At 36.9% G+C, this 12,824-nt stretch overlaps 1 protein-coding gene and 1 pseudogene across 2 annotated transcripts; both read right to left on the reverse strand.

The window, feature by feature from the left end:
* Nucleotides 1-2,742: 2,742 nt before the first annotated feature.
* Nucleotides 2,743-4,031, reverse strand: LOC141685648 (FRIGIDA-like protein 3; annotated as a pseudogene).
* A 7,068-nt stretch (nt 4,032-11,099) lies between these two features.
* Nucleotides 11,100-12,320, reverse strand: LOC141687281 (E3 ubiquitin-protein ligase APD1). 2 transcript variants are annotated; one of them, XM_074492495.1, is made up of 4 exons: nt 12,082-12,320; nt 11,952-12,000; nt 11,571-11,862; nt 11,100-11,422 (listed from the first exon to the last, which is right to left on the reverse strand). In XM_074492495.1, the coding sequence occupies exons 1-4, from the start codon at nt 12,181-12,183 to the stop codon at nt 11,341-11,343; spliced, it is 525 nt and encodes a 174-aa protein (XP_074348596.1). In that variant the 5' UTR covers nt 12,184-12,320; the 3' UTR covers nt 11,100-11,340. The 2 variants fall into 2 exon arrangements, with proteins under 2 accessions (XP_074348596.1, XP_074348597.1); XM_074492496.1 differs by having other exon boundaries at nt 11,571-11,827; nt 12,082-12,276.
* Nucleotides 12,321-12,824: the final 504 nt, after the last annotated feature.

The following is a 12,824-nucleotide window of genomic DNA, read 5'->3' on the forward strand; positions in this document are numbered from 1 at the left end:
GTGAAGCATAGCACAAAAGTGGAATCAATTATTATGGAACTCAAGCCAGTAGGGAGGTATAAGGATGGAGAAACTTCTTCCAAAGATCTGCAACCTATGGTTCTCAAGCCCAACAACAGATCCAATAAGGACTCTACAAAGAATCCTCTAAAAGAGGTGAATTTTCCTCTTCCAAAAGCTGATGAGGACAAGCTTTTAGGTAGAAGTATTGCATATCTCAAAGAGACCATGGATGAGGCTGTAAGGAGAAACATGGCTATTATCTTCAGAGAGGGAAATAGCATATGTGTGATGCAAGGACATCCCAAATTCTCAATAGCCAAGAGGGAAGAAACCAAAAGGTTGAAGGAAGAAGTCAAACAGCTAAAGGCTGACAAAAGAGCACAAGCAAAGCTTGAAAAACAGCTAAAGTCAAGTCAGGCTGAAGAACAGAAAGAAATTAAAGACAAAGGTGAAGATGAAGCTATGGGGGACATGGTTGGTACTGAGATGGAGGAAAGAAGTAAGGAAGAATGGCAGAAAGGGAAAAGAAAGAAGGTCAATGCAAAGAGAAAGAAGGTAGATAAGACTGAAGAAACCCAATCAATATCCAAACCACTACCCTCTATTCCTGAACCCATTGTACCTGACCCCTTCATGAACATTCATGGTGAAACAATCATTCCCAAGGAGGAACCAATTGATTGGGACACCATCAAATTGCCCACCTTCCTAACCTCTTCTCCACCATCAAAGAAGCAGAAAAGAAGAATCAAATCAACACCCTCTAAAGCCTCAATCAAATTCACACAGAAGCCTAAGCCTAAACCTCAAACCTCTAAAGATGATTATGTTCACATCTGTGACATAAAAGAATTTTCAGACATTGAACTCTATCTGGATGAGCTGGAGGATGTAAGGGGAATAGCTGCCTACAGACAGCTACAAGAAAGACTAGTGTTCAAATACAAAGGAGATGGGGAAAGAACATGGCCTCTTCACAGAATTCTGAATGAAGGCTACTTTACCTTGATTAGAGTCTACTCAGCCATACATAAGGATTCTGGCTTTACCAGAACTGCCAGGATTGAGATTCTCAACAAGATTGCCAACATAAGGAAAACTTGGAGGGAGCCCAATGCCTTGCCTAGAACTTTACTCATTCAAGAGAGAGGTATTACAATTCACAAATCACCTCATTGGTTGATGGAGTTCAGAGACAACAAAGGAGTCAGAAGATTTTTCAGAATTGAAGATCAGCTAAAGATTGCCAGTAATGAAACTCTCAAGGATATGCAATCTAAGTTATATATCAATGAAGAAGATGAAGCTGAATTCTACAGACAACTTCAACTTCAAATAGAGGAGAATGACAGGAGGCTAGGAAAGAAAACCAGGGATCAAAGGAAAAGAAAGTAATTTGCTCAGGCTAAAGGAGCACCCTTGGAAACAATGTATTTCTTCAATTTCATCTCAGCATATACACTTTTACAGCACTTTTGAATTTCTGCTTTGTTACAGTTTATATATTTGTTAAGTGTTTTGTTATCATCAAGCTAAACCCAAATTTATGCCTACAGTTCTAGTAGACATAAATAGGGGGAGATTGTTAGGAATATGTGTATTAGTTTGATGATAAGTTCAGCAAAACACTTAAGTAGAAATCTAGTGTTTGTAGCCTCAACGGATAAGACCATCTTGGCTATCCGTTGAAGGAGTAGCCTTACTTAGCAATAAGTTTGGTATTGTAGCACATCTCACTCTCTGGTTTCAAGCTGTAATTCTTAGATGTTGTTAGGAGATAATCAGTCATGTTGACTACTAATGGATGTACAAATAGGAGGGCTAATTGTAAATATTTCATGCCTTGTAATTTTGTATAAGTGAAGAAGTGTCAACGGATATTGAAGACCTTCAACGGATAAGAAACTAAGCTTCAACGGATGTCTCTAATGCTTCAACGGATAATATCCATCAACGGATAAGTGCTTCAACGGATAAAGCTTCAACTGCTAGAGCATCAACGGATAAAGCCATCAACAGATGAAAGCTTCAACGGATGCACTGCTAGAGCATCAACGGATAAAGCCATCAACGGATGAAAGCTTCAACGGATGCTCAGTCTCATAGCAGTTGATAGTGACAGTTAACAAAGCTGACAGAGGCACATGGATTGACAGAGATGTGGTAGCCTATTTCAGGAACAGCAGAAAAAGCAGCCGTTTTTAGTCTGGTTCAAAATGGAAAGTCAACAGATAATTCCATATTACACTGGATAAAAATGGAACAGAAACAAGTGGAGAACTATTGTCTTATTGTACTTTATCTTTGTCTTCACTTGTAAACTTGGTGTTATATAAACCAAGTAGTAGCTAGTAATTAGATGTGAATTTTCCCTGAGCTGTTTAGAAATATCAAGAGAGAAAATCATCTAGTTTGTACTAGGAAGCAGCTGTAATTTAGTTTTGAATCATATATTTTCTGAAATAACACATCTCTGGTGGAACAACAAATCCACCAGAAAAGTTTTTAAGTTCTTTGTGTTCATTACATTTGTGTTTGAATATATATCTGTCTGCATCAGCTCCAAGCAATTCACACACATTTGATCACTCAAACACTTAGTCTTACAAACTGCTCAAAACTTGAAAAAGTTTTGAGATTTACATTCAACCCCCCTTCTGTAAATCTCATTGTTAGTCCACTGGGAATAACAGCAGCAGGAGGCGCGATGAAACCTCCATTTGTCTTTGTTTTTTTTGACTACCGGTGTTTACCAGATTCTCCATACCTCTTCTTGTCGGGATTGATTCTTTCCAACTGACAAACCCTTCTTTGAAGTGGATCAAGTGGATAGTTAGCTTCAAGCTTGTAACTTTGGACACAATGGACCACAGCCTTTAGTGCTGCAAGTTCTCGGCCATTTGTATCATTCTGCACAACATAATGGTAGTAAGCACACTGAGAATATGAATACTGTGTATACACATACGCACATACACACACACACATGTATATACACATTTGTTGTGTGTTTGTATTCAGAAATGTGTTATTTTAGCCTGAACAATACCTGTCCAGCGGCTGCACTACCCCCTTTCCCCTATGAGTTCCTTCTTAAATCTTTCAAGTACGTCTTCAATAGGGGCAAAAGAGGGAATCTTTCAGTAAGCTGGAAAGCATGAACAAGATGTACAACATGTACCAGAAGGCTCCTGTTGATCAATGACTTAACAACAGTATCTGCAAAAATAAAAGTCTCAGAAAGTTCAACTTTTCATGATGATATCTACCGCTAAAATGAATTTGGGAATGGACAACCCATATCATGGCTCACTCCCTTGGCACTCATCTCTAATCAAATATTATCCCACAGTACTACAAAGTCATGAAGGATATAAATCCAAGGTGGAAAAGGGCCATAATCTCCATACGGTCAGGTAATTAAAAAGTAATACCAACCTGTTGCTTTGTCTGCTAAACCAAGGGAAAGACAGAGTTCAGGCATCTGCCTTTTTAAAAAAATTCAAGAGCAAGTTTGCAGAGTTGTTCGTCATCAAACTCAGAAGCAATCCTAAAAAATGGAAGAAGCTGCAAGTATACTTCAAACTTCCAATGAATTTTCATTGGCAGCATCTATGCCTGCATCAGCCAACTTAGGCTTCCACACATCAACAATGACTTTGGTTTGCTGCTTAATCTCAGGGTTCAGGAGGTTATCACCTCTACGGTCAGCCTTTGCCAACAATGTGGCCATTGCCTTTAAAATTACAAGACAAGTCTGACGCACGTCCTGAAGGACAACATCCTTTTTATTCCCTTCTTGGAAGTGATGGTCATAAGGGAAGAACCCCTCTATCGAAGCCAAAACCAATTGGCCTGGTTCGCTTGCACTTTTCAGCGCAACAGAGACCTCATTACAAATCCCGGGTATAATTTTCTGATTTCTCCACAATAAAGCTCAAAAGCCCTTTTGCATTCATCTGCCTACAAAACTCCATCAGCTCAGGACGAGGCTTAACCTCGCTGACCACTACACTACTCTCAACTATTTTTATGGGGAATATTTATTTGGGCAGTGAGCATTGCGACCAAACTATCACTTCAGCATAAGTTTGTCCTTTTTAATTAAGTTAAATTCAACCACATCACTTCAGCATAAGTTTGTCCTTTTTATCAAGTTAAATTCAACCACATATTTTTTTTTATCACTCTGCCTACTTGAATTGGGACTATAAAAGATTTTTTTTTGCATCTCCAGTATGGATGCAAAAAAAGGTATCAAAATATCATGTGACATGATATGACATGACACTTTTGTTGACTACTATTGAAGCGTGCCAATCAAAATAACCAACTTTTGACATACTTTTACTCATTAAAGGTTGTGTGCCAATCAAAGTAGCCAACTTTTAGCATACTTTGGCACCTTCCCTAAATGGAAACAATGTAATATATCCTACTACTAAATACATGTACCTTCATATCTACTTTTACTTATTTTTGTTTATCAACTTTGAGTGCTAATTGTTGTAGTAAATTTTGGTAAGAAGGGTGTCAAAAATATAATTGATATATTAATATTAATGATGAGTTTGACAATTTTGACAAACTTGATTTAGATGCTCCAGCGGGTGTTCCCAGGGAAGCTTGGGTTTAGTTATAACGACTCGTATATTTTTATATATATTGTTTAAATGTGTAATTATTAAATAATTGCATAAATAAAATAGGTCTGTGGGTTCTGTCAGCTGGATATTATTTTTGTTAATATTTTAATTAATTATGTGAGATTGTTGGTGTTCGTGTATTAATTGTGTAATTCGTTGTGGAGTTGTGTTGTGTCACTTTTGTATTTAAAGGTGATTTTATTCAGGATTTATTTTCATAAATACTTGGGTTATCTCTAAAATCATTTTTATGACTTCATAATTTTATTAATTATTTTTAGGAGTTTTTAAAATTGAGAAATCAACATTTCATCAATTATTTAGCCATATATGATTTTTTGATTGTAATTATTTGTTAAATCCGTATTTAATCCCAAAATTCTTTAAAAGTTATGAAACTTATATTTATTCAAGTTTGGAATATTTCAGGGATTTTAAAATTATTTTGGGAATTTTTGAGATTAATTTCACCCACGTGTTGTTTCGTTTATTCGTTAAAAACAGGTATAAATTGTGTTTCAAAAATTATTTTAAAATTTCGAAAAATCCTATTTTTATTAACTTTTAATTATTTGTGATATTTTATAAAGTATTTAAATAGTGCTCAGGTTTTAGTTACCTGTGAATTTCTCGTTATAGCTAAAATGTGGTTAGATAAATTTCGTTGCGGGGTTTATTTGAAAAAAAAAACAAACAAAACAAACAAACAAAAATGGGGGGGGGGGGCTGTTCCATCGGGTATAACCCGACACTGTCTTCTCTAATCTCTCTTTCGATATCTCTCCCCAATCTCTCTGTCATCTCTCCCTTTCGTCTCTATTCCCTCTCTCAATCTTCCTTTTTATTCTTTTCCCCGTATAATCTCCTTCCTCCCTGTCTCTTGTTTTCGGCGCTGTACCTCTGATGGTCTTGTTTCTTTTCCAGTAATTAGTCCGGTCATCGTCTTATTTTTGTCCCGATTGTGGTTGATTTCGTCTTATATATATATATGTTGTATGTATATATTTCTGTGTGTGTATCGTGTTGTGTGGGTGTGTTAGCTGTGTTGCCTTGCTGTGTTACCGTTCTTGTTACTTTCCGGCCGCCGCCGTGTTCATCTCCGGCGAGGTGGCCGGCGTGCGTGTGATACACGCGCGGTTACCCTGTTGCATGCTGTTGTGTTTTTGTGAATTGATTCCTTGAGGATTATGAGAAATTCGAACTGATGCTGGTATATTTCGAGTCATTAATCATATAATTACTTAATTAATTTCTGGAATAAATTAGTTATGTGATTGGTGATTCGTGAAATAAAATATGTTATTACAAGAAATAGTGTAATAAATTGATGAAATTTATGAAGTATGCCCGGTAATTACAGGAACCCGTAAATTTTATCGCCGTCGGCGATGAGCTTCGGCGAGCCGATGGTGGACTATGATGATTCGATCTGAGTCCTACAATTTAAAATATAAATTGTGATTTAAAATACGAATCGTGAATAAAACTATAAAATGCGATTAAAATTATAAAATGGGATTGATAATTAATAATTGTATTTAAGTGGTGTTGGTGAATTTGCGAATTGTTGTTGTTGACTGAAGTCGGTAGTTGGAATTTGGATTGGGTTGGGTGTTGTGATTGATTTGACGTCGGGATGTTCGACGGGTTAGCCGATAATCAAAGGAGGTGCTGCACGATTTCCGGGAAAATTTAATTACGGAAATACGAAGCCGTACCCAATGGCTATCAGAACGTCGATCGATTGTATGTAACTATTTTGTACGAAATCTGATTATGTGTTGTAATGAAAAGGATAAAAATACATATTTTCTGAAAACGAACACCGAACCGACTTTCTAAGACGTGAGCCCTAATTGATAAGTGTATTATTATATGAAGTATTACGAGTCGGGCTTTGTTGACGTTCGAATAGATGGTTAGCGAGGATATGTCAAGCATAATCGAAGATCTAAGTTAGGGTGTTTCGACTTTGTAGGTGCTAGTCGGAAAGCCCAAGAGTTGGCATTGGATAGCCTGGTGGACAGTCGACGAGCTCAGTAAGGTTCCAATCGAAGGACCTGAGTGTTGAAATCGAACCTAGGGTAATCTAGCGGTTAGACGTTAAAGCCTGAGCATCCGTGTCGGCTCAAGGTCAATCGGTATTAGTGTAAAGCTCTGCAAGGCAAGTACCCCTGACCATATCTTTATGGTTCAGCATATATGAATATAATGTTATTTTATTCTCATAGTGGAACAGAATGATTTAAGTTACGTATCCCCTGGGTTTCAAATTGTTTTACTAACTTGTGTTTTGGGGGAAAAGTAACTTCTGAAAATACCTATCTCTAAGTTTTGAATAAAATAAAAATGTTTTGGAAAATGTGCTCTGTTATAATTGTTTTGACAAGAGATAGGTAAGTGATTTGGAAAACTGGATAAAAATGATCAGATAATTGGATGAGTGTGCGCAGAAGGCCCGTAACGGCCTGGAAGTTAGCGTAAGAGGTGAAGTGGTTGCGCACTCTGTTATAACCACCAGCCCAGCGTGACAGAGACCTAGCCAGTCTCTGAGTTCCGGAACAAGTTTCATAGGATAGCCTGATCAGCTGTCTCACCAGGGATCATCCAATACTTTTATATCTGAGCAAGTGATTTTGAGGTTCCCGGAGAGGAACAAATTGTATAGGTCCTGTGATGGGACAAGTTTTATAGGTCCTGTGATGGGACGAGTTTTATATATCCTGTGATGGGATAAGTTTTATGGTTCCCGTAACGGAATAAATGATTTTGGGTCCCCGTAATGGGACAAATGATTTTAGGTCCCCGTAATGGGACAAATGGTTTATGGGTCCTGCGATGGGACGGAAGATTTTAAAATGAAAGAAGCATGCTAAAATAGAAATTGATATTTATGCACAGTACACAACTAATGATTTGGTTTTACAGAGCATGCTAGTTTTGATATCCAGTTCACACATGTTTTACTTGTTTTTTAGCAAGTTACGAATTTTGTTCCTATAATTGGTTATCATAAACTGTTTTTGATTATTATTCATATAGTGGTACTGCTGAGCAATTGATTGCTCACCCTTGCAAAATATTTTATATATGTATTGCAGATACCTAGGAGATTCTTCAGTGGTAGTCGGGGCAGAGTTCCAGTTCCTTCTGTGTCAGACTCCTCTGAGGTAGTTGTGTTGGACCCAAGTGGGTCTGTTGAGTTGCTGAATAAAGATAGTATTGTTTGAATTGTCTTTAGTAAGTTGGTTTTGTGATGGTTGTAACCTAAGTCAAACTTAAACCTGGAAAAAGGTCTTGGTAAAAGGGGTCGAGATTATGTATAATTAATAATTTGGGTTATATTGTTTATTAATATTATTGTTAGTGACGTCAACTCCTGACCCCGGGGTTGAGGCCGTCACAGTTAGTATCAGAGCTACAGGTTTGAGTCCCTGATTTAGGTTATGAATAGAGTCAGAAGAGTGCGAGAAGGTTTATTCTATATAGATATGAGCCAGCAACTCAACCAGAGGAGCGAGTCCGTGAGTTTAGTCAAGGGTTCGAAGGCGTAACCCTGATGTCTGTTGGGGATTGGCTGAAACTGCCCTAGATTTTAGTAAGTCTCCCTATATATATAGGTATCATTGGCAATGTCTAGTTGAGGTTTTTAGTTTCTTTTCTCGAGCGAGCGAATCTGATCATGAAAGTTCAGGTGGAAGGGTAATAGTCAGTGCCCGCCCTGACAGCCGAGTCCCATAGTGAATATGGATTAGTACTGAGGTTTATACCTTGAGCCCTTATATTTCTTTCCTCAGAGGTTCTATCGGTTGATTGGGGGCATACAATACATATGATGTGACTATTTGTCTCTGTGACAAAGGGTCTGGTGGGACGCCACTGAATTATGTGTTGTAAACTGTATGGTACTAAGATTGGCCATCTTACGTACTTGTATGGTTGCTCCCAGTCATATCCGCATCTTTTTCACTTTTCTTTTAGAATGGATTATCTTGATTTTGAAATTTTATTTGGCATTTTATTTCAATGAATTTCCTTTGGTAACCACTGTGGTTAGATCGTCCTAGTTGTGGGAAGTAAACGAAGAATTGGTCGTCAGGAGAAATAAGAGTTCTGTATCCAGTTGCTATTTTGGAATGATGGCAACAGTAAGGATTTATGATCCATTGGAAAAGATTGTTGTCTTAAAAAAGTTATTCAGTGATTGTCGAGTCTATGGCAAATGATAGGGAACCGCCTTTAGAAGAATGGTTAGCTGAAATTTGGACTAGTAGGCCTAGTAAAGGTCCTTAAGTTGACCTAGTTTGTGAGATTGTTTGTTGGTAGTTGTGACTGAAATAGCCAACCCATTTTATTATGTTGGTTAGTGATACATAGGGTTATTAATATATTATGTGTCACAGTATTGTGAACTGTGGAGTGGAGTGGTGGAAGGTTAGATTCTGATGTGACTTTCAGATCTGGAAAACAAAGAATGTTCAATGTTTCAAATATGGTCATAAGGGTCATGCTGCATTGGAGGGTAATCTAGAAAATCCAGGAGTTATTCGCTACCATTGTAGGAAGGTTGGACATATTGCGAGGAATTGTGGAACAGTTACTCAAGGTACTACATCCCAAGGGCCAATATCCAGCACAACTAGAAGCAGAAGTTCCAGAGTGACCAAAAGATCGAGTGTTTAGAAATTTAGACGTAGTGTAGTTGATCTGACGCCCTTAAAGCTAGAGGAGTTTGATATGATTTTAGTAACGAATTGGTTGACCTGTCATAAGACAAAGATTAATTCGGGACAGGTTAGTAGTAAAGCGTATGGAAGTCAGTAGTAAGGTGAATTACTAAAGGAATGAGCAAGATAAGAAGCTCTTCCAATTGTGCGAAGAAAAGAGTTTATAAGCTAAGGAGATAAAGTAGATCCACCTTGTGTAAATATGCGAGGAATAAAATACTTAAGTTAAATGAAGTTGAGTAATATGTAATTGTCTTGGAATTTCCTTGTAGGCCAGTGGGGCGAAATAATTAGTTCGATAAATGTAAAAGATATTAGTCAGGAAAATGAGCATACCAGATATAGTCCCTTGGTTTACACCAGAGATGTTGCTAAAAAGAAAGATGAAATGATAAGAATGTGTAATGATTATCGGAAGTTTAATAAAATGGCGAACAAGAATCAGTAACCCTGTCAAGAATTGATTAATTATGTAACCTAGTTCAAGGAGTGTGTTATTTCTCGGGGATTGACTTACGATCCAGCCTGAGAACGTATCAAAGACTGCATTTAAAGTGAAATATGGGCATCACAATTTTTGAGAGTGTTATTTGGATTAACAAATGTATCAGTTAGTGAACATGGTGTATAAGGAGTGCTTGAATAAGCATGATGGTATTTATTGATAACATCCTCAGCTATCCAAGGACCAAGAATGTCCATGTGAAATGCCCAAGGATTTCCCTACAAAGATTAGAAGGAAGGCAACCATATATTAAGTTTCAAATATGAATTTTGGCTAAGAGTAACAAATGATTCTGATTATTCCATTAACGAACATTTAAGCAAGGCCGGTGTAGTAATAGATGCCCTGTATAGAAGGAAATGATTGAATGTGATTAAAATCGCTAAGGAATTAATAAAGAAATAGGGAAAGGGTGAAATGTGAAGTGCAAATATATGAAGGTGAGAAGAAGTGAAGATACGAGATTACTTTCCAGTCTTAACTGATGGTGAGAAGCAAGAGGTGTTCGAATGTTTGGAAACTAAAGTGAAAATAAGCACCACCTATCATTTGTAGACGAAGGGTCAAAGTGAAAGGACGATTCAGGCAATATAAGCTATGTTGATTTGCTGAATAAAGATAGTATTGTTTGAATTGTCTTTAGTAAGTTGGTTTTGTGATGGTTGTAACCTAAGTCAAACTTAAACCTGGAAAAAGGTCTTGGTAAAAGGGGTCGAGATTATGTATAATTAATAATTTGGGTTATATTGTTTATTAATATTGTTATTAGTGACGTCAACTCCTGACCCCGGGGTTGAGGCCGTCACATTAGTAGTATTGAGTTTGGTTTCTGTTGTTTTAGTTTTAAGTCAGTTTTTCCTCTTTCTTTAGTCCCATTTCTCAGTGGTAGTTTGGCTGTGCATTGTGTGTAGTTATCTGAGATTGGAATGGACCTGCATGTACTGATCGCTCTCTTCCTGTTAGGTAAGTTGAGCTTTTCTATTAGGGAAGTTGAGCTTTCTAATATAATGATGCATAAATCTGAAAAAAAATATATATATGCAAGTGTGCTTGAATTTTTCATGTCTAGAGTACCCTGTGCTCTACAGCGTTTCTAAACCTGTATATTCACAAAAAATTCTAGGACTGGAACCTCATGACCAAAAATGAAGCGGCTCCCTTTTCACAGCATTGCCTTAACTTGACTCTTGAGTATTTTTTAATTGAAGCTAAGTTTTTTTTATACATCAGAACGGAAAATGGTAGCAGTAGACACTTGATTTTCGAATATAATTAAAAGCTTTCATTTTATTTACATTCAGATTATAAATTGCTTCTTGATATTTAAAACAATTTAAGCACGTACGACATCACCCATCTTCACAGTTTTTCATTTTTCCACCAGGCCGGATAATCATATTACCTAAGCTGGAAAGCTTGGAAGCATGCATCTGGCACTATGGAATGAACGCATCTGGCACTATGGAATGAACAATCGCCTTACTTTGTGAATTAATCTTCGACATATCGGACAACTCTTGTTTTCGCCATCATCAACAATCCTGCATGTAGATTTGGGCAGCACAATCTATCAACAATTTTATCCTAAGAGATCTATGTTTCGAGTCTACAAGGCAGTTAACCAAAGCCTACTTGTCATTTAAAACAATTATCTACGCACCAGAAAATAGAAACATATAGCAGGATTACCTCTTAGCACAAGCGCAACAAGTAGCACAATGGCCACAAGGAACAAAAAAACAATTCCGTGAGTTGTCATAACAAATGATGCATATATTTTCATCCTCCGATGAGATGCTGCTGTAATTCTCCGACACAAAATCCTGTTGGTAGCATGTTCCATAATTCAACGCAGACATTGTCTCCTTTGGTAACAACCTATCAGTCTCCGACGATGACACCGCCACTTGTCTCAAGTCCGCCTCTTGATCAAAAGTCTTCATGAACTTCAGAATTAACATTATCATAATCATGATCACAACTGCATCATCATTGCATATTAAGACCAACAAGCTCTACACACTTTCACAGTTTGTACAAATATGTAATGCATACACAACACGAAATTACCCATAAGTGTGACATACACCATGACAAGAACCAGGAAGTCCACTGCAAGCTGACATTTATCCATTGAATTAGATTTTGTGGATCAACTTTTAACCAAGTAGAGAAATAACGACACGAGGAATTCACTTACTTGATTGTCACTTGTGATAAAATCAACATGATATCTCCTGGAATCATATAGGTTTGGATACCCTGGAGCTGTTACTAATGAGGTTCGAGTTGTTGAAGACATGAAGCTATTGCAAATCTTTCTGCATTGAATCCTTTGATTTAATGAATCTCATGTAATTAAATCAATGAGTGTGTTGGAAGCAATCTTTAAATGCAAAGTGAAAGTTAAAAGATAGCAGGATTTGAACCTAGGCCGGCCGCTCACTTCGACTTGATGGACATTCTTGTCAGCAGAACTATTAGTAATTTTAACCCCATTAGTTTAAATGATAATGCGACTAAGACACTTTCCTACTGAATTTTTTTATAATCAAAATATTAATTAAATTATATTAGTTACTTTGATTTGTACTTACTAAGAAAAAAAATCGGAAATCAGTTCAAAATATATAGAAATATTCTTTTAAAAAAGGATGTGAGAATGGATTAGGTGCAACCTAAAGTGGCTGTTGGAGTTTTTAATATACTTAAAGACTCAGTTTGGCTTCTGATTTGCCCAGCTTCCTTTAAGGGGACTCATGCTTTTTATTTTTTAATCCTTTTCTTTTTTGCTATTTTTTATTTATTTTTAATCTTGTTGAGAGCACCAACTCTTTCGCAGGTATTAAAATTTTCTTTCTTTTTAAATATGCAGGTTAGTCTATGAACTTGATGCTCTCTTTAACTAGAAAGTATATATATACCCAGAATTATCGCCTGATT

This window comes from Apium graveolens, chromosome 9 (genome assembly GCF_009905375.1).
Source record: "Apium graveolens cultivar Ventura chromosome 9, ASM990537v1, whole genome shotgun sequence".
NCBI lineage: Eukaryota > Viridiplantae > Streptophyta > Magnoliopsida > Apiales > Apiaceae > Apium > Apium graveolens.